General features: G+C 49.4%; 1 protein-coding gene across 1 annotated transcript; it reads right to left on the bottom strand.

Annotated features, from left to right (window-relative positions):
• Positions 1 to 4,936: 4,936 nt before the first annotated feature.
• On the bottom strand, positions 4,937 to 6,293 carry LOC136501131 (probable carboxylesterase 2). Its single transcript, XM_066496625.1, has one exon. It carries the CDS (start codon positions 6,202 to 6,204, stop codon positions 5,134 to 5,136), a length of 1,071 nt encoding a protein of 356 aa, XP_066352722.1. The 5' UTR covers positions 6,205 to 6,293; the 3' UTR covers positions 4,937 to 5,133.
• Positions 6,294 to 19,651: the final 13,358 nt, after the last annotated feature.

Genomic DNA, 19,651 nt, shown 5'->3' with positions numbered 1-19,651 from the left:
ATTCTATGGTGCAAAAAAAATCATGTGTTGAAACTACATAAAACACATAGTTATTGGGTAGACAGACTCTACAACACATGTGTTTTAGGGCAAAAAAAAAACACATGGAATTTTTTTGTCCCAGCACGAGCCAGCCAACAGTAACCCCCCATGTCCTTTAATGGAGCACCTTTCTGTTTCCAAGCTCTATGAAACCGACATATATATTTACCCGGTTGCAATAATATAATTTTTTTTATTTTTAACACTTTTTGTAAACTACTTTTAAATCTAATATTGTTTTTTTTTCAAAACTAACACTTTTGGCCGCACCTATTGCCATGACGCGGCGAAACGTCTATGCCACGCCATGCATGGTGGCGCGGCGGGAGGCTGACGTGGCGACGACCGGGGCTGCTGACCGGTGACGTGGCAGGGTCTGTCGCGCCACTGACCACGACGTGGCACTGCCGCGCCAAGTACCATGGTGCGACAGGACCTGGACGCAGACAAAAGATCGGTTGCTGTCGGTGAGGATCGGCAGCGACGCGACCATGGATCCCAGCTTCGCGTTGTAGCTGAACGGCACCTGCAGCTCCGACCCCAATGCCTTCGCCTTCATCGACCCCTTGTCGGTGGGCTCCGGGCAGGTGCTCTAGGCTAGTCCGACATGAGGTCGCATAGCACGGACGACTACTGCGCGTCCAACCAGGGTGCCTTCTTCGGCGATTTTATGGCGGTGATGACCAAGCTCGGGAGGATCGGGGTCAAGACGTCGGCCACCGGCGGCGAGATACGTCGGGACTGTCGGTTCTCAAACTAGTTGCTAGTTAATCTCGCGCGGCAGTGCTGCCGCGACGCATTGAAACGAATATGAAGCAAATAATTGAAGTCTGTGCGTAAGTTGACAAGTTGCCACATAACATTTTTATTGGTTCGACATAAGTTCGACATAACATAACCAACTAAGCCTATAAGTTTTGGACGACAATATTCGTTCGACCTAACAAACTAAGACCCAGGAGTGTAAGGATCTCTCGGATGCCTCTGTCTCTTCGGATTTATTAACAACACATTGGGAGTGTAGCCAACGTCGGTGTGGTCGCGTTGTCGGTGCGTACGGCTCATATCCTGCAAGTATATGATATGCACGATTACTTATAATCTTTATGATCATTAGTTTATGGAGCCTACGTATTTAAAGAAACTACCTTTGTTACTACTTGTGAGGCTCCTTGGGTACCAAGCGGGGCACCACCTAGCTGAGACATGCCGATCTCGTCCTGCGGCCAATCGTCCCACTGGTGGTGGTGTCTGCGGAAGCCTAGGGGGTCGTCATCATCGTCATCGTCGTCCTCAGTTGTAGGGTCCTTTCCGATGCTATGATGTGGTGGTGTACGCACTGTGGAAGTGGCATCTGTCATCGGCTGGTGTCCTCAAAGAGCCAGAAGATGTGCCACCCGACCGCGTCGGGACTGTCGGTTCCACCCAGGGAGTGTCCATGCAGCTCGGCTTCTAAGCTAGCTTCCTGCAGCTCCGCTTCACCTTCTGCATAAATAGACGTTAAAGTTAGTTATTTTCCAAATGGATATACACTAAAGATACATTTTCGGAATGAATAAGTTTATGTTTACCTCCACAAAAGCCTCGAGAACGCCTGGCCCCTGCCCTCTAGACTCGTGAAGCCAAAACGCTGCTTCGTTGGACATCCTTAACAATTATGTCGCCTGGGTACAGAAACGTGGTTGGACAATTTTAGTACACATACTTAATACCAAATAGACAACAAATTGTACCATTCGAGTATCTTACCATGTATCTTTGAAGCGGAGCTCTCTGTAGTTGTGTGTCCTCCCTAGTGGCAACGTCGTACACATCTTCAATCACATCTTCCTCCGAGTCCTCACCAATCGCCTCCTCAGTATACGGGGGCTTCATATATGTCCTCATAGACCTATGAAGCCACCGCAGGTACTCATCGAAGGTGTGCTAATTGTGTGGGGGACCCACATGGACCTGCTACCGTTCTCTGTTCTGCCACAAGTGGATGTACGCATTGTGTGTCATGCGCTAATCCTTGATCTTATACCTTTTTCTACGGTCATAGCTACAACAAAACGATGTTAGTTGTACCACACACACCTCTGAATTATAGCTTTGTTATTAACCGATAACATACCCGTGCAATTCTTGGTTGGTGGAGTAAAGAGGTGGTGGATAGCCTATCATTCTTCCAAACTGTCTGTAGACCCTGATGGGCAAGTGAATCTCAACCACGTGGAAGAAAATAAGAGAGACGTTACAGCGATACTCGTCTGACTCATCGCTAGTGACAGGACTTAGATAATACTCGAGCTCCGGAGCATCCCAAGGATACCAATACACCTGACCATTTCGTAATTGAGTTAGGTTGTGATATAGTGTACATCGAACAAGACACATATATGATAGTAAAGAGAGCGTAACCTGGTGCTGTGTCAGGACGTCGAGACCGTCCGTGTACTTCCTGTACTTGCGCCTCGCATTCTCTCTAACTAACTCTGCTTCCATCCAGATATATAGAGCTATAAGGAGTGTATCCTGCCCGTTCTATTGCTGCATTGAACATGATAATGAATTAGCCATTAATAATGTCATCATATGTAAATGCCTAAAAGAATATAGTGAACCGAAGTAGTTACCGGTAAACTAGTATTAAGGGGCCGCCCAACGGGCCATCGTTCCCAACACCAAACCTGGAGTAGGTAGGAGCAACCCCCAAGGTTCGCATACCCTGAGGTGCGACGGCAGGCAACGCATAGCTGTCTATACGTCCATGCCAGGACTACGTTGGCTCAGCCGTACGCCGCTATGTTCTCCCACGGCTGGCGTAGTATGTCAAGAAAGATCCAGCTGATGGTGTTGCCTGAGGCATCTAGGAAGAGGAAAGCACCAAGGAAGTGCTAGAGCCACACTCTAGCGAACCTGTCGATCACAGCCTCATCAGCTTGTGGGTTCAAATAATCAAAGCGCTCTGTGATCTAGGACGACAAAACATCAGAACTTTTCCTAAAATTCACCAAAGAAAATGAGACCCGATGACTGTAGGAAAGCAATGCAAGTATTAAATAGGCTTGAATTGCTCACTTATATTTCTTAAAAACCTCGTCGTCCGATGGAAGAAAGTCAGTGAACTGAGCCACCAGCTCCCTCCAATGATCGTTGTCAACTATATCTGTCACTGGAAGTCCTCTCAACAGAAGGCCAAAGATAGCCTTCACGTCCTGTATGGTCAAGGTCATCTCACCGCAAGATAGGTGGAGTGTGTGGGTCTCAGGCCTCCACCTGTTATAAGAATAGAACGACTGTTAGTTGCCTCAAATTTATTATAAGAATGTTTACATACAAAGAAGACACTCGTACCTGTCTACAGCTACAGTAAATAGTGCTGGGTCAAGGGGTGGAAGACCGTAGTTAACAACACGAACAAGCTCAAGGAAGCCGGCACGCCGTATGTACGACACGTAACGCCCGTCCCACTGGTGCGCCCTGATGTGCATGCGGGGCCTCAAAGGAGGCAAGGCCACCTGTGCGTCGGTATCACTTAAGATGTGTGCTCGATGCTGGTCGTCGTACTCCACCTCAAGAAGGGGGTACAACGGGTGCTGCGTGGGATGGGTCATCCTGTTACAAATTAATAAACAAAGGGTTAGAGTATTCAAATTAACAATATTCAAATTAACATTACGTAGCATTGCAAAATTTGAACTACTTGTTATGCAATACAAACACAATATGAAAAGCACATGTATATATTTAAAGTAACATTAACAGACGTATTAAACAACTTCACTAGAAAAAGAAGCAACTTCTATGTAAGGACCTGCCGTCCACCAGTATTTTTTATTAAATTATTACAATAGCTTGTCTGTATCTGCTAGAGCAGCTTATTATAATTTTAATCTAGGGATAAGTAGCCCAGTATAAGATGAATTGATTGAGAACTATCATGTGTGTCATACTTAGTCATATACTCTATACTAATATGTCTAAAAATACAAGCTATCTACTTTTTCGTACAGTGCTATGATGGACTCATAGCAGTACGATATTGACAATGTTGTGCATCATTTTAGAGGTTACAGTGCTTTCAATATATGCTTGAGTAAAATGATCATTTGGATTAATATTTTTATGTAAGAAAACAAGCATATAACCATTTAAATCATAAAAACTCAACCAACCAAATTTGTCGCTATATATGTATGTCTAGTGCACAAAAAACACATAAATAGATTTATATTTCACGTGCCTTTTAATTAGACATTTATTTTCGCTATAATTAATAATACATTGTAAGAAAATTAACAATTAAAGTATATAAATAATAATACAATGTAAGATAAATTAATGGCTAAAGTATATTTTAAAAGAATCTCACTCTAATGGCTAACTATTAATATAAAGGGGTAGTAAAGATATGAATATTTTGATTATGAAGAAATAGGCACCAAATTTCACCTCAACGAGGGTTGAACTACAGTGAGGGCGTTCGTGTCGCGCCGGCGTGCGTGGCGCGACAGACACAGCGGTCGGCGTGCAGGCGCGGCGGCGGCGGCGGCGCTGCGGGCAGGGAGGGCGGGCGGCTCGCGACCAGGTGGGAGGGAGGGCGGCTTGCGGGCGTTATTTATCTGGTCCTGCCGTGCCGTGGGCTATGGCGCGGCAGACCCTGTCACGTCACCGATCAGTGCCCCGGTCGTCGCCACGTCAGCCTCCCGTCGCGCCACCATGCGTGCGCGCGGCACAGGCGTTTCGCCGCGTCATGGCAATAGACGCGGCCAAAAATGTTAGTTTTGAAGGAAAAAAGCAGTATTAGATTTAAAATTAGGTTACAGAAAGTGTTAAAAAAATTCCAGTAATAAACGAGTGGAAGTTACATGTGACTGCGGTCACAAAGAAGGTAAAAAAGGACGTGCACGTTACATGCTAAACATCTCTCTGGCCACTCGGCAACTGACAAAATACAGTATACGGTATGATGGTCGTTACAGATGTCACCACTCACCAGTGACGACGACTATAGCTACGTACAGGGCTGATCGATCATACGTGTATCGGAGATTCGGAGTAGCGTTACCACGCTGGCTACCAACAAGAGCTAGCCCAAGTGAGCCATTAGCTGCCGTTGATGAACGCGGCGAGCGTGGCCATATGCATGGCGGCCTTGGGCGAGTCCAGGTTGTTGAGGAAGTAGCAGTGGCCCTCGCCGGGCGTCACGTACAGGCGCGCCTGGCCGCCCCACCCGCTAGCCCGGAGCGCGTCCACGTACGCGCGCTGGAACGGGCCGAGCCGGTCCTGGTCCGACACCGTCATCAGCAGGCGCGGGGACGGGAGCCGCCGCCACACCTCCGCCGGCAGCGCCGCCATCGGGTCCACGTACTGGTGGTCCATCCCGTACCGCCCCGCGCAGATGAAGTCCCACGAGCGCTGCGCGCCCCCGCTCACGTACCGCCCCAGGAAGTACGGGTCCAGCAGCGCCACGCCCTTGATCCTCGCGGCGGCGGCGGCGGCGCCCTGCTGCTGCTGGCCCGCGCGCATTGCCAGGTTGTGCGCGATGTTGCCGCCAGCGCTGTCGCCGGCGAGGAACAGGCGGGAGGCGTCGCCGTGCTTGGCGAGCCAGGGGTCCCCGCCGTGCCGCGCGTTCTGCAGCACCCACGCCAGCGCCGTCCACGAGTCGTCGTACGCCGCCGGGAGCGGGTGCTCCGGCGCCAGGCGGTAGTTCACCGACACCGCGATGACCCCGGCCTTGGACGTCAGCGCGTTCAGGTAGTTGTGGTACACGGGGTCGAACGCTGACTCCACCACGAACGCGCCGCCGTGGAAGTAGACGAGCACGGGGAGCCTGCCGCCGCCGGTGGCCACGGCGCGGCGGCTCGGCCGGTACAGCCGCACCGCGAGGCCGGTCCCGTGGTCCACAACGACGTCCCTGGAGGCCACCCCGGTGCGCGAGTCCATGGACGCCGGGACGAACGTGGTGCCCATGAACCGCTGCACGCGGCCGCTCTTGTACTGGATCAGGAACGGCGAGAAGTCGAACTTCACCACCATGTTGGGGTCCGTGGCCCTGCTGCGGAATGCCGACGCTTCCACCACCTGTCCTGCTACCCTCGCCGCCGCCTCCCCTGCTCCGAACAACATCGCGCAGAAGCAGAGCGCGGCGACGAGCTGGAGGACAGGGGAAGCCATGGCCACGAGGCACGATGTGTGCGTGGTGGCAGCGACGAATGAGTGACCGCACACTGTGCTGCGTGCGCGCCGCGGATGTATGTGCCTGCGCGTCCAAATGCCGCCCGGGGCTCGCGCGCTTATATGCACGGAGAGCCACCGGTTCGGTGCGGGTGCGTCCGGCACGAACGATGGGGCCGGGCCGCCACGGCGCGCGCGCACTAAAGTGCCTGGGCATGCCACGGGCTGGTGGTGGTGCGGAGGGCTTCCGCGGGACGCGACCGGTGGCGTGACAATGCGGCGGCGTGGCCGACGTGTCATGTGTCCGCCTCACACTGTTGCGACGGTTTGGTTTGGTCAATGCGCCGGCCCGGCCATCCGTCGCCGTTCGGCGTTCCAGTAGTGGGGTGGTGGCAGCACTGCGCACTACTGGCCACTAGCGATCGGTAACCATCGGACGGTTATTGCTCCAGTGAGTGAGTGCTCGATGCGTTTGTCGTCGAGCCCAACTGACTCAGCTCACGCAGTAACCGGCGCGGAGCTAACTAACTCCTGCTGGTCCAAGGTCATGCGGCCATGGCGTTTTCCACCGCGCGCTCCTCCACGGACGTACAGCGTCACGGGACGAGACGAGCGATCCGTGGCGGAGGCTTTGCGCCACTGCTGGCACGGCACGGTACGGTACCCCGGGTGTGTGTATCGGAGGTCGGTAGGTTGATTTTGGAGCGTTCCGGTTCCGCCGTGCTCGTGCGGTGTCGCCGCGGTGGCTCGCTCGTCCTCCGTCCGCCGGTTCTAGAACCCAGATCCAGCATGGCATTTAAGGTGCCATTGGTGCCTGCGACTGGGGACGGGGCCACGCACTTGCTACCTGTAGCTGTAGGCTGGTTTCTCCCCGTCGTGCACTGCCACCGTCTCCGTCTGTTGCGTTGCGGCAGGCCAGGCCATGCCGGCCGTTTTTCAGAGCCTAGCAGGCTAGCACCCGTGGTACTTGTGGCGCCCCATCAATGGATGCTGGCGTTTCACTGCTACTGAAAGCTGTACACACGGATACGGTCTCCATCGCCACTGTGCTGATGCCGCCATCCACTAGCCGAAAAGCGACGCAGGTGACGCTGCTTGTAATGCTGTTCCATTACTCGCAGTTTAACCTGCAGAACTGCAGGACTCCCCACCCCAGTGATTCCGAGTACCTGCTGCGTTCGGCCTCCTTTTAGGTTTCGTTTGGAGCTTTTGGAACGGTCAATGCTCCGCCTGTACATTACTGCTGCGAGTGCGAGGCGCTAGCGGAGGCGGAGGCGGCGGCCGGCGGATGTGCGGAAAGGATGGATGAATGGCCCCGGGAAACGCCATGCGCATGCATGCGTGTCTGGTGGTCTGAACTCTTGGTTTTCAGGCGATGTTGAGAGCGTGACGACGGACGAGTGATGGGCGCAGCAAACCTTAACGGCAGCGATAGTCATGGCGTCCGGGATGCGACGCAACAGATTTCTGCTTTCGTCTTGGAAGGTATGGGAATGGATGAGCGCGCGATAAATGTCAACAAACATTTCGGGCTACTATCGTCCCGTGGAAAGTGGTAACTGAATGTGACGAGAAGTACTGCATCAACATCAATGCGTCATCTTGGTCCCCGTTCGTCTCACATCTAGTATCAGCAAACGGTACAGTGTGCAGACTTCTAAAAGTAATCCAAGGGAAATGAATTCTATTAATAGCACAGTTACATTTCTGTTTACGTGCAACCCTTTGAACGTAAAGGTATATGCACTAGAGCATATCCACTGCCCCCTAATTACAATCTTCACCTCTAAACTACGTTCGTTGACGACTATCGAACTCGAACATGTCGGAAATCAATAACGTTGACAATAGCCAAAGGAGCATAACCCTCCGATCACCCTTCGTGACGGACACCAAAACTTGGAAACACCGTATCACTGCAGCAGACGCGTGCTTTGCCAAGTGCAATTACACTCGACAAAAAAAGGCTTTGCACTCGGCAAAGCCTTTACCAAGTGCTGCACTCGGCAAAGAACTGTCGGCATATCCTTCACGGCAAACGCTTCTTTGCCGAGTGCCGCATGTCGGGCACTCGGCAAAGGATTTCCCGAGTGCCACGACGGCACTCGGCAAAAAAAAAGCCGCCGTGATGGCCAGGTCACAGTGATGGCCCCTTTGTCGAGTGCCACGCGTTGGCACTCAGCAAAGAAATGTGTTTTTTTATTTTTATTTTTTTAAAATGCTTTGCCGAGTGCCTGAATCTAGCACTCGGTAAAGCTTGTTTTCTTTTTTTTTGGATTTTTTTTGCCGAGTGTTGTAGGTAGGCACTCGGCAAAGCTGGGAAGCTTAGTGTCCTAGATTCCCCGTGACACTCGGCAAAGAAGTGAAAAAATTTAATTTTATTTTGTTTTTAGTCTTCCATCGTTGCAAACAAGATATACATCATATATATATATATATATATATATATATATATATATATATATATATATATATATATATATATATATATCACACAAATATATACAAATGTATATCACAATCCACCACAAACACAAACATAGCATACAAGTATCACAATCTCGACTCCCAAGTCCAAAGTCCAAACACACAAGTATAGTTCACAAAGTTCACAAGTGCATTATATCACAACGGCTGCCATTTGAAGCTCACGGCGACGGTCCGGGTTGGGATGGCCCAAAGTGCGATCCCGGCGACCCTCCGAGGTGGTTCGACGCCGCCCCCGATTAATGCTGCACAAAATAGAAGAGATTGCACGTGAGCGACAAGAGAATAGATAAATATGCAAGATAAATATTCGCCACTACCACCACCACATCACCGCCATTACCAACACTTCACCACCACCACCACCACACCACCATCACCACATCACCATCATGACCACCACCACCACCACACCACCACCACCTCCATGAGCACCACAACACCGTGACCACCACCACCACCACCATGACCACCACACCACCACCACCACCGTCACTAGGTTTCTCTAGGTTTCACTAGGTTTCTCTAAGTTTCAGCATAGAAAGTAAAACTTTGTACTTATACTCACTGGGGTAGAATTAGGACGTTGTGGAGGTGGATCTGGAGCAAGTAGCGTCTGTGGGATCACCCAACCTTGTTGCTGGCCAATTTGCTGCATGAACTTGATCATCTCAGCCATCTGCCGCCGATCTTGCTCCCGCTGGGCCTCCAAAGCCTGTAGCCTTTGCCGCTCGACCTGCAGTTCCTGCACCTGGGCTTGCAGCATTTGACCCTAATGTTTCAATAATGCATAGGTAAGGTACGTAAAAGTCAAAGAACAGCGAATGAAACAGGAATGCTTACCTAGAGTGCCGACACCGCGGTCGGCCGTTGGCGTATGGGCACGCTTGAGCTCGTGCTCGATGCTTGGAGCTGGTGGAGAGGAGGAGTAGAGGCCGTGTTGAGGACGCCGTCGCCAATCCAGAACCACCCATGCTTCTTGCCTTGCCTCACCCTCATCACGAGCTAAGGATCAAAGCGCTTCTCGGTTCTCGGATCGTAGCCCAGCCCATGGACTGACCTTGCCGCCTCTGTGTACGAAGAGAGGCGGGTGTAGACGCTGGAGTTGGTGTACGCCTGAACCGAGGCATCTGGGTCGTACTCGATGTCGGCCGTCGCCTTGCCCATGTGAGCCAGAGCATATGCCTTGAGTTGACCAACTGGCTGGCCACCGTGTGCATCCGACTACGAGAAAGACAACAACATATGGTTAGAAATGATGCAAAATTGAGCGCGGCTAGATTAGAGCAATGGCGGAGACTTACATATGCCTTTGCATATTTGCTGAGGCTACGGCTGCCCTGATGGTGAGGTACACCTGGCATCTGCAAACGCCTATCGCGGGCCTCCTCGTGCTTCTTCTGCCAGTCCCTGTCCAACCAGGTGTCCACAATATATTTCTAGCAATCGGGGTGGGTGACGCACCAGCTTGGAATCGCCTACAGGACATCAAGTAGACGACATATCAGAAGATCAAATTAGGCATACTTAATCTCAAAAGAAATGAATATTCATGTTTTGTATTTACCTATATGTACTGCTCCCTTGTCAGCGTCATCCGTCTTGCCTCCTCTTTGTTGACACGCCTGAGTAGGAACTTGGCGTTGTAGTCTATGTGGGCCTGGATGCGGGACTCATAGTGCAAGTCCGTGACATGCCTTTTATAGGAAGCGTAAGCCACCTGATACGCACTTTCCTCCTGTCCCTCCTGGATTCTGAAGAAGTCCTGCATAAAGACACGAGGCATCCATTATTTTATTTCAAGAATGTCTAATGAATGCGAGGAATTGAGGAATGTAGTGCAAGAAAGACTTACCCACAACTCCCTAATCACCCGATCTGCCATGTTTCTACAGCGGATGCCATTATGATCTGGAGCATCCTGCACGAGGGCATAGTGGTCGAACATCTAGGCCGGCTCCCAATCCTGATCTCCTTTCCTAACCAGGCCAGGGAAGTGTTCCTTGCACAGAAGTCCTAGGATGCCATTCACATTGCGTGCCGGGGCCGCCTGGTCCACAAGCACCCAGTTCCTGCACAAGTGGTCCACAATAGTTATTAGTTGTTATTATGATTTTTCAACATATCAAATGAAGAACATATGAAGTTACTTACTAATCGCCCTCGGGTGCAATCAGTGGGTGCCTCTCAACAGGTATCGGTCGCTTCGGGAGCTTTGTGGGACCTCGCTGGTAGGGCTTCGATGTACCAGAGGAAGTGGAACCCCTACCGTCGCCGCCTCCTCGTCCTCCGTCGCTAGAACCGCCTCCTCATCCTCCATCCATGGACCCCCATCCCCATCCACCGTGTGCTGAAGGTCATCGTCGTGCACAGGGTCACGTGAGGAGCTACGCCCATGGTCAGTCAACGGCTCCCGCCTGGGCCTGCCTCTCGGCCTCTCTGACGCCTCCGCCTCCTCAGCCACCGCCTTGTCCCTTCGGTTGGCGTAAACCGAGGGGCAGCTCCTCCTAGTGGGCCCTATCACCTGCAATTAAAAAGAGTAAACCAGTAAGTACAGATAAACGAGACATACTTAGTAAGAGATGCAAAATAAAGAAAATGTAATTACAAAATAACATAGTATTACATGTATTTCTAATATTCTTCATGATCGGGATTATCTGGATGATAGGTATCGTCATCACTATCAAGATTGTCCAAATCCTCAATGGCCTCATCCTCATCGTTGTCATTGCCTAGTCGTAGTCCGTCAAGCATTTCCAAGTCCTTCGGATCATGCACCTTATTTGCAGCATCCTCATCAACAACCCATTCCTCGTTTGCTTCCATTTCGATCTCTCCGGTTAAGTCTATCTCAAGCATCCCTAGTAGCCCCTCTTCTTGTTGATAGAACTCTCCGTCATGTGTGTTTGGGTTCAAGTTGTAATCATCAGGGTTTGGGCGAGGTAATCTACCGTGTGGTGATACCTTGTGCACAATATACCAACCCTAAAGACGTGGGTCAGTTTTGCAAGCATATGGACAATAATAAACTTGTGTGGCTTGTTGAGCCACAATATAGACATCTTATCCTGGATAGAAGAAATCCTTTCGAGTTTCGACTATCCCAAGTTGATGGGACTTTCTCGATACTGCAGGATCAAACCACTGGCATTTGAATATGACAGGATTAAGTGCTTTGGAACCAAGGTAGTCGAGCTCGTATATTTCTTCAACTGTCCCATAATACTCCTCCTGATCAGTGCCTGGCGTAAATACTCCGGTATTCATGGTCCTTGGATTGGGACAACTCTGCTCGTACCTTGTTGTGTGGAAGTGATATCCATTCACGTCATAAGCGTTAAATGACAAGACCTTATAGTCAAAGCCATTGGCCACCTGTCGTAATTCAGCACTTATAGACACATCTCTTTGGCACTACAAGTTCAAGCAGGAGAGAAATGAAATCAGACAACTTGGAACATCAAACTTAGTACGAGCTAAGTTGGCCGTTACCTTTTTTTGGAACCATGTAATGAAATCAGGCGAACCATGTTGAAGAAGGGTCTCTCGTTCATGGTCAGAAGGTGGCCTTGAATGGTGCCAGGATTCATCAAAAAATTCTCTGCACCGACAAGGAACAATGTTGTTGGATGTACAAAAGTTACGGAGTATGTAACAAGTTCGTTGAGAACTTACCCTAGATATGTTTCCACTTCATCAAGGTTGGTCAACACGTAGAGCATGATCTTGCGCCACTCTTCATAGCTCAAGGTCTTTGTGGTCGCTCCACTTGCTCTCCCGTGTGGCCCTTTAAAAAGGCTAAGAGTCGATTCATTTTTGTCCTTGTTGTACCGAGCGGGTGGATTATGCACGCTAGGAAGGTTCTCATTATAGTATGTTGTTGTGAAGTTTGACACCTCATGAATGAATGCCTCGGCAATGGACGCCTCAATCCTGCCTTTGTTTCCACATTTCTTGCGAATAGTCTTTAGACATCTCTCGATTGGATAGCACCAATGGTTCTGCACGGCCCCCCCCATTCATGCCTCAGACGGGAGGTGCAAAATCAAATGCTACATCGACAAGAAAAAGCCAGGTGAAAAGATCTTCTCCAACTTACAGAGCAACAGAGGTGCCGCTTTTTCCAACTCCTCAACCACTTTCACAGATACCTCCTTGGCACAAAGTTGGCGGAAGAAAAAGCTCAACTCTGCCAGCACCTTCCAGACATTCTCAGGGACGTAGCCTCGAACCATCGATGGAAGAAGCTGCTCAATCCATATATGGTAGTCATGACTCTTCATCCCTAAGACTTGGCCAGTCTCTAGGTTCGCTCCCCTCCTCAGATTCACTGCATACCCATCTGGGAACTTTAACGTCTGCATCCATTGTATCACTTCCGTCCTGTGCTTCTTTTCTAAGACGTAATCGGCCTTAGGCCTTTTCCATGGCTTGCCGTCTCTTGGAGGTAGCATCTCTAGCTTTGGTCTATCGCATAGCATTGTCAGGTCCACTCTGGCCTTAGGGTTGTCCTTTGTCTTGTCAAAAATGTCCATGAGTGTTGCCCAAAGTGCTTCGGCAACATTCTTCTCAGTGTGCATTACATCGATATTATGTGGAAGGAGAAGGTCATCAAAATAGGGAAGCCTCTCCAAGCCCGACTTATGAGTCCACATATGTTCGACACCATATCCCACAAAGCAATCTTTCTTTGGATTATCTTTCTTCCGACTATCTTTCTGTAGATTGACCACGAGAGCATCTATCTGAGCATGAACCTAGGCACCAGTCATCTTCTGAGGTTCAGGGTCGGTCACCTTGACACCTTTCATGAAGTTCTTGGTGTCTTGTCTGAATGCATGGTTAAGAGGGAGGAACTGTCGATGCTTGTCGAATGACGAAAACTTGCCACCCTTCTTCAACCAAATGAACTCCAGTGTTGTCTTGCATACCGGGCATGGGAACTTCCCGTGGACACACCAGGCGCTGAATATCCCATACGCCAGGAAGTCATGTATGGAGTACTGGTACCAAACATACATTTTGAAGTTTTTCTTTGTAGCTCGGTCGTAAGTCCATACCTCTTCATTCCAAGCACTGATCAATTCATCATAAACAGGCTCCATGTACACACCCATTTTGTTTCCCGGGTGTCCAGGAATTATCAACGTCAAGAATATGTTTTGTCGTTGAAGGAGGACCCCGGGGGGGGAGATTGAGGGGGATAGCAAACACGGGCCAACAAGTGTATGGGGCCGACATCATTCCATAAGGATTGAACCCATCCGTTGCCAGTGCAACACGTACATTACGGGCCTCAAGATCTTTGTCACGATGCTTGCGATTAAAGTTTTTCCATGCTTCACCGTCAGCTGGATGTACCATCTTGTTAGGATTGTATCGAATGCCATTCTTGTGCCATGTCATTTGTTTCGTGGACTCCTCGGTCATGAATAGTCATTGGAGCCTCGGTATGATCGGAAGGTGCCGTAGGACTTTCATGGGGATCTCAAGCTGCTCCTTCTGGCCATCACCTTTGCCTACCTCCACATACCTAGAGGATTTACACTTTGGACAGTACTTTGCATCCTTATGATCTTTCCTAAATAGGACGCACCCCTTCGGACAACAGTGTATCTGCTCATACGGCATCTTAAGTGCACGAAGGAGTCTCTGTGACTCGTAGAAGCTGCTCGGCTGAATATGACCCTCCGAAAGTAGCCCACCAATAACTGCCAACATACCATTGAAGCAGGCTCAACTCATGTTGTACTGGGACTTCAACCCCATTAGGCGTCCAATGGCATCCAGTTGACAAACCATTGCCTTCTCGTGTAGGAGCTTCTGTGCCGAAGACAACATTTGGTAGAACGCATTTCCGGTTGGCTCTGGCTCCTCCTCCTCCTCCTCCGTAGGTCTTTCAGCGAACGTTGCTTCGTGAAAGTCACCTAACCATCCTGCTACCCTGCCATCAGCATCAAACGCCTCCAAGCGTGGTCTCACCACCTCCTCTCAAGTACGATGGGCTTCACCATGGAACACCCACCGGGTATAGTTTGGCGTAAATCCATACCTGCAAAGATGTTCCCCCATGATCTTCCTTATTTTTCTTTTCCTGTTTCCGCATTCGCTACAAGGATAGAATGTGTCTCTCGCTCCATTAGATGCCTTGCCAAATGCTTGGTTCAAGAAACCCTCGGTCTTGTCCATCCATTCAGGGGTGATTTCAGCCTGACTTGGGCGGCCCATGTACATCCACTCACGGTTATCCATCCTCTAGCATATACATGAGCGAGTAATATAACCACCAATTGCATCTGAACGACGTGCCTACTGTCTAATGGGTGAGGATAGGTCCTAATCCCACCCGTGAATGCATAGATGAGGTTAGTTTACATGCTCTACTCCGATCCGAGACAGAATTTCGGCAGCACCTCCCCGCTGTTCTCCCGATACATGTCCTAGAAGGAAGAGTGTGTATCCGGAGAACAACAGGAAGGTGGTGCCGAAACTCTGTCTCAGATCGAAGCAGAACATGAAAACTATCCCATCTACACACCCGCGGGCTGTCCAAAAAAGTGGACAATCTGAAACAGATACGGTCTTAGATATGCGAAGATCCGCATACCTCCAACCGTATCCGTTTCGAACGGGAGACGCCTAACTAGGTTACACCGATCTACGACAACGATAAGGAAGAGAGGTTATTCATACCTAGGGTGGTGGTGGAGTCAGGCTAGCGGGGCAGTGGCGAAGCGACGCTGTGCAGGCAAGACCGCAGCGTCGACAAAGACGACCGGGGTCGCCTACGTACTCCGGGTCCCCTCCGATGGGTCCTGCTCTACAAAAGAAGAATTATAATACTATAAGTTAAAAATTTCGGCAGAACCTCCCCTATACGGGGAGGTTTCCAAAACCTGCAAGAAAAAAGCCGGCACGATGGCCGACAGCATATATACGGCACAAAGGCCCACACATCCACGTACGGCACGAAGGTCCACACATCCACATACGACATGAAGGTCGTCAATGCCATACAAGGCACGAAGGCCGACAACCGGGGGGGCTTTATACCTTGGGTGGCGGTGGAGTCGGGCGACGCGGTGCCGGGGTCACCTTCGTCTCCAGCGAGGGGCGGGGACGACAGCGGGGACAAACGGCGAGGGGCGTGGCCGGCGGCCGAGGCTCCTCCTCCTCCCTTCTCCTTCTCCTTCCTTCTCCTTCTTCCATCTCCCTTCTCCTCTCCTCCACCTCCCTTCTCTCCTCTGCTCCCCTGCTCCTCCACTCCAGCGGGTCAGGGGCGGGGGGCAGCCAGGCCAGGGCGGGGCCGGGTCGGGGCCGGGGCTGCGGCGGCGGTCCGGCGGCGGGGCAGGGCTGGCTGGCTGTGGCGGCCGAGCAGCGCCGGAGCGGGGCCGGGTCGGGGCTGGGGCTGCGGCGGCGGTCCGGCGGCGGAGCTGGGCCAGGGCGGGGCCGGCTGGCTGCGGCGGCGGAGTGGGGCTGGGTCGGGCCCGGGGCTGCGGCGGCGGTCCGGTGGCGGAGCGGGGCCGGTGGTCACGCGGCGGCGGGGCAGGGCCGGGCGCGCGCGGCAGTGAGAGGGAGGGAGAGGGTGGGAGCGGGCCGCGGCCGGCCCGCTAGGGTTAAGTGGGTCGGCTCTTTGCCGAGTGCCGAGATGCGGGCACTCGGCAAAGAAATTCAGCGTTCTTTTAATCGGAAAGAATAAAAAAATTTCTAAAAAATCTTTGCCGAGTGCTGCAAGCCTGGCACTCGGCAAAGAGGTTCCTTTGCCGAGTGCCAATTGCGACACTTGGCAAAGTTTTTTTATTTTTGTTTTTAAATTTTTTTCTATGGCATTTATACAGTACCTAGAAGCATATGTTCCAATTTGGAACTTTTCTATGACTTTTTGGTATATTTTTTTTCAATTTTTTATGTTTACTTGAATTTTTCTCGAAAAAGTAAATTTGAACTGCATGTGCATGAAATATTAGAATTTAGCGATTCAAAAAATGGTATTCATATTTTTGAGTGTATTTTGAGGCCGTGTGCAGGGACATTCGTGAAATTTCGAACATCTGTTTCACGAAACATGACCACCAACTTGTTAAAAAGTGTTTTTAATTATATAAAATGCAAACGAAGTCCAAAAATCATGAAACTTGTCGAGGTGTCGTGTCGTCGCATGTAGAGGTTGTGGTAAAAAATTTAGAAGTTTCCAAGCAAGTTATGACGTACGATGCCTAAAACCCAGACATCTCCACATGTGATCAGTGAAAAATAAAAAAAAATAAAAATACTTTGCCGAGTGTCGCAATTGGCACTCGGCAAAGGAACCTCTTTGCCGAGTGCCAGGCTTGCAGCACTCGGCAAAGACAGCATGTTTACCGAGTGCTAACGGCCAGCACTCGGCAAAGGATGACGGAGGGGCCACCGGAGTCGCCTGAGGTATTTTGCTGAGGGTTGTTCTTTGCCGAGTGCCTGACACTCAGCAAAGAGGACGTTTGCCGAGTGTCACTCTTTGCCGAGTGCCGGCTTTGCCGAGTGCGGCACTCGGCAAACTGTCTCTTTGCCGAGTGCCCGTGTTTCGACACTCGGCAAAGCTCCGAGCACTTGGCAAAGAGCGCGTCTCCCGTAGTGTATGATCCCACGTCACGGAAACTTCTCAGGACACATCTGACACACGTTCAAAGAACATCGATTGACTCGTCGTCGACTATGATCAAGCTAGCACCACCAGTACCATGGCAGCTAGATCTAGAAGCCCAGACGTCGGAAGAACGAAATCGAGCAAACCAGTAACACATGGATGCAAATGGGGAACTCGATCAAACCCCCCCCCCCCTAGGCCACATGGACCCTGCAAAAACAGAAGGAAATGAAGACCTTTGGATCGGATCCCTAGAGCGGCACCCGCGCTATATATCTCTATGATAAATAAGATCTGGTGAGCAATCGACGAAGATGGTGCTAGCAGACAGCTCATAGAACAGTCTTTATTCAATTCAATGTAAACCCTAAGAAACTATTAGACTTCAATGCCAGAGGGTAATTCCCACTCCTTACCGTCGGCGAGTTCGTCGCACGGGGAGGAGAGGGACCATGGTGGTTGCAAGAGGCCACAATGGCTGCATTCGGGGCTAGGAGGAGGAAGAGGAGGAGAAGGAGGCGGCAACAGTGAGCAGGCGACTAATCAGACATGAAGACTGGTGGTGAAAAACAATGAAGTACTCAAACGGAGCCAAAAGCCCAACGGGCACATGGCTGGCCTAATGGACAGAACTGACAAGTTGTGTAGGTGTGAAGTATAACATGGTGCACCTATGAATAGGGATGAAAACCGAAAAACCTCTCGACCGTTTTTACTTTTACATTTGAATACAAAAATGAAAGCGGTAAAACCGGACACGAAAATGAACATGAACTTACGGAATATCGAGAATTTCGAAAACGAACTAATTCGAGTGGAATTATGTTGAACACGGTTGGTATATGAAAAAAACAATACGGAATATTGACCCGTTGGACTAAGTGCATAACAATTAACAAGTGAATAATAATTAACAAGTCCTATAACTTTCTTTAAAAAGTATCTCCATTCGACACTACGTAAAAAATATATGATTTTTCTAAGTCAACAAACGCTTGTACGCGATTAATGTACCACTAAAATTTTATTTATTTTTTTAATATCTTAAAGACCTCAAATGAAAAAACTAAAACCTAGAAACTTGTGATCTCGTCGAGAGTTACAATTTTCATATAAAAATCATCTTTATCCAAGATCGTATAAAAAAGATACAATCTTTCTAAGGCTAGACTTCTAGTGGGCCAAATAGGTTTAAACCGAATTTCGAATTCGGGATATTATGAATTAAAAGTAGAAAAGTAGAAAACGGTAAGAAAAATGTCGAAACCGTTTTTGTTCCAATTTTGAATTTGATGTTCCGAATTTCGAACCGAATTTAAATTTGTTCGAAAATACGAATTTGATTGGACTAAATATAGAAAATGATGCGGTTCGGCACGGGATATTTCCGTACCGTTTTCATCCGTGCCTATGAAGACGATTATCCCATCTGTATAACCATAATAATTCTTCATTCTATCGAATCCTGTTCCTCTTCCTCATTGAGCTGTCTCCATTCCGTGTTGCTAACATGGCAAAGGATTCGATATAGCAAGCTGTGGCACTGTAGGATTGTCGTTAATTATTTGCCATTTTAGTTAGCGGTGGTTCATGGGTTGTTTGTTGTTGCGATGGTTGTTTTGTTTTCGATTTTATGGGGAGCAGTTTTTGCAGTGGCACCTATCTTTTTGTTATTGTAAATTGCCTTTTTTTTCTACTAATACATATCTGAAACTTTTTACTGGTTGCTTTTTTTTTGGAAAAAAGTACAATACTCGCCGTACCTTGTTTGCCGTGGATCCCCGCCCCTTGAATCGCTAGCTGATAGCCCCTTCTGCCATGACGCTAGCTCCGAAGAGTCTGATGAACGCAGCAGTGAGGACAAAGAAAGAAGATGTGTACTTCCTTCCGGTTCTCTAAAACAAATCGTTTTGGGGTTGTTTTAAGTCAAATATTTTAAACTTTAACTACAAATAACTTTTTTTGAGTTGAGTTTAAAAATATAAAAATGATGTAAGTAGATTCATTTCGAAATGTGCTTTCATAAAATTATATATTAACTATATTTTATAAATATTTTATAACAAAAAGTTATCATTAAAGTCATTTCTTAAAGACCATATCGATTTTTTTAAAAAAAAACGACTCGTTTTAGAGAACCGAACAGGTTATCGAGACCCGCGGACCCGGCATGTAAGCCTTTTGGGGCAGCACATTTACACCGCACTTTCTTTTCCCAAGTGACACATTCGCGTCTTGGAGGGACCGCTGATGTGGGAGGGCTGGTGGTGCTGGCCCAGCCGCCCTGCGCTGGGACTATGCGAGGCTGCAACTACAATACGATTTTGCTGTTTG

This window comes from Miscanthus floridulus, chromosome 13 (genome assembly GCF_019320115.1).
Source record: "Miscanthus floridulus cultivar M001 chromosome 13, ASM1932011v1, whole genome shotgun sequence".
Taxonomy (NCBI): domain Eukaryota; kingdom Viridiplantae; phylum Streptophyta; class Magnoliopsida; order Poales; family Poaceae; genus Miscanthus; species Miscanthus floridulus.
The sequence above is the reverse complement of the archived record's forward strand: the minus strand, read 5'-3'. Positions and strand labels throughout refer to the sequence as shown.

Coding starts and splice junctions, on each gene's coding strand:
- LOC136501131 (XM_066496625.1), bottom strand. CDS start 6,204: ATGGCTTCCCCTGTCCTCCAGCTCGTCGCCGCGCTCTGCTTCTGCGCG.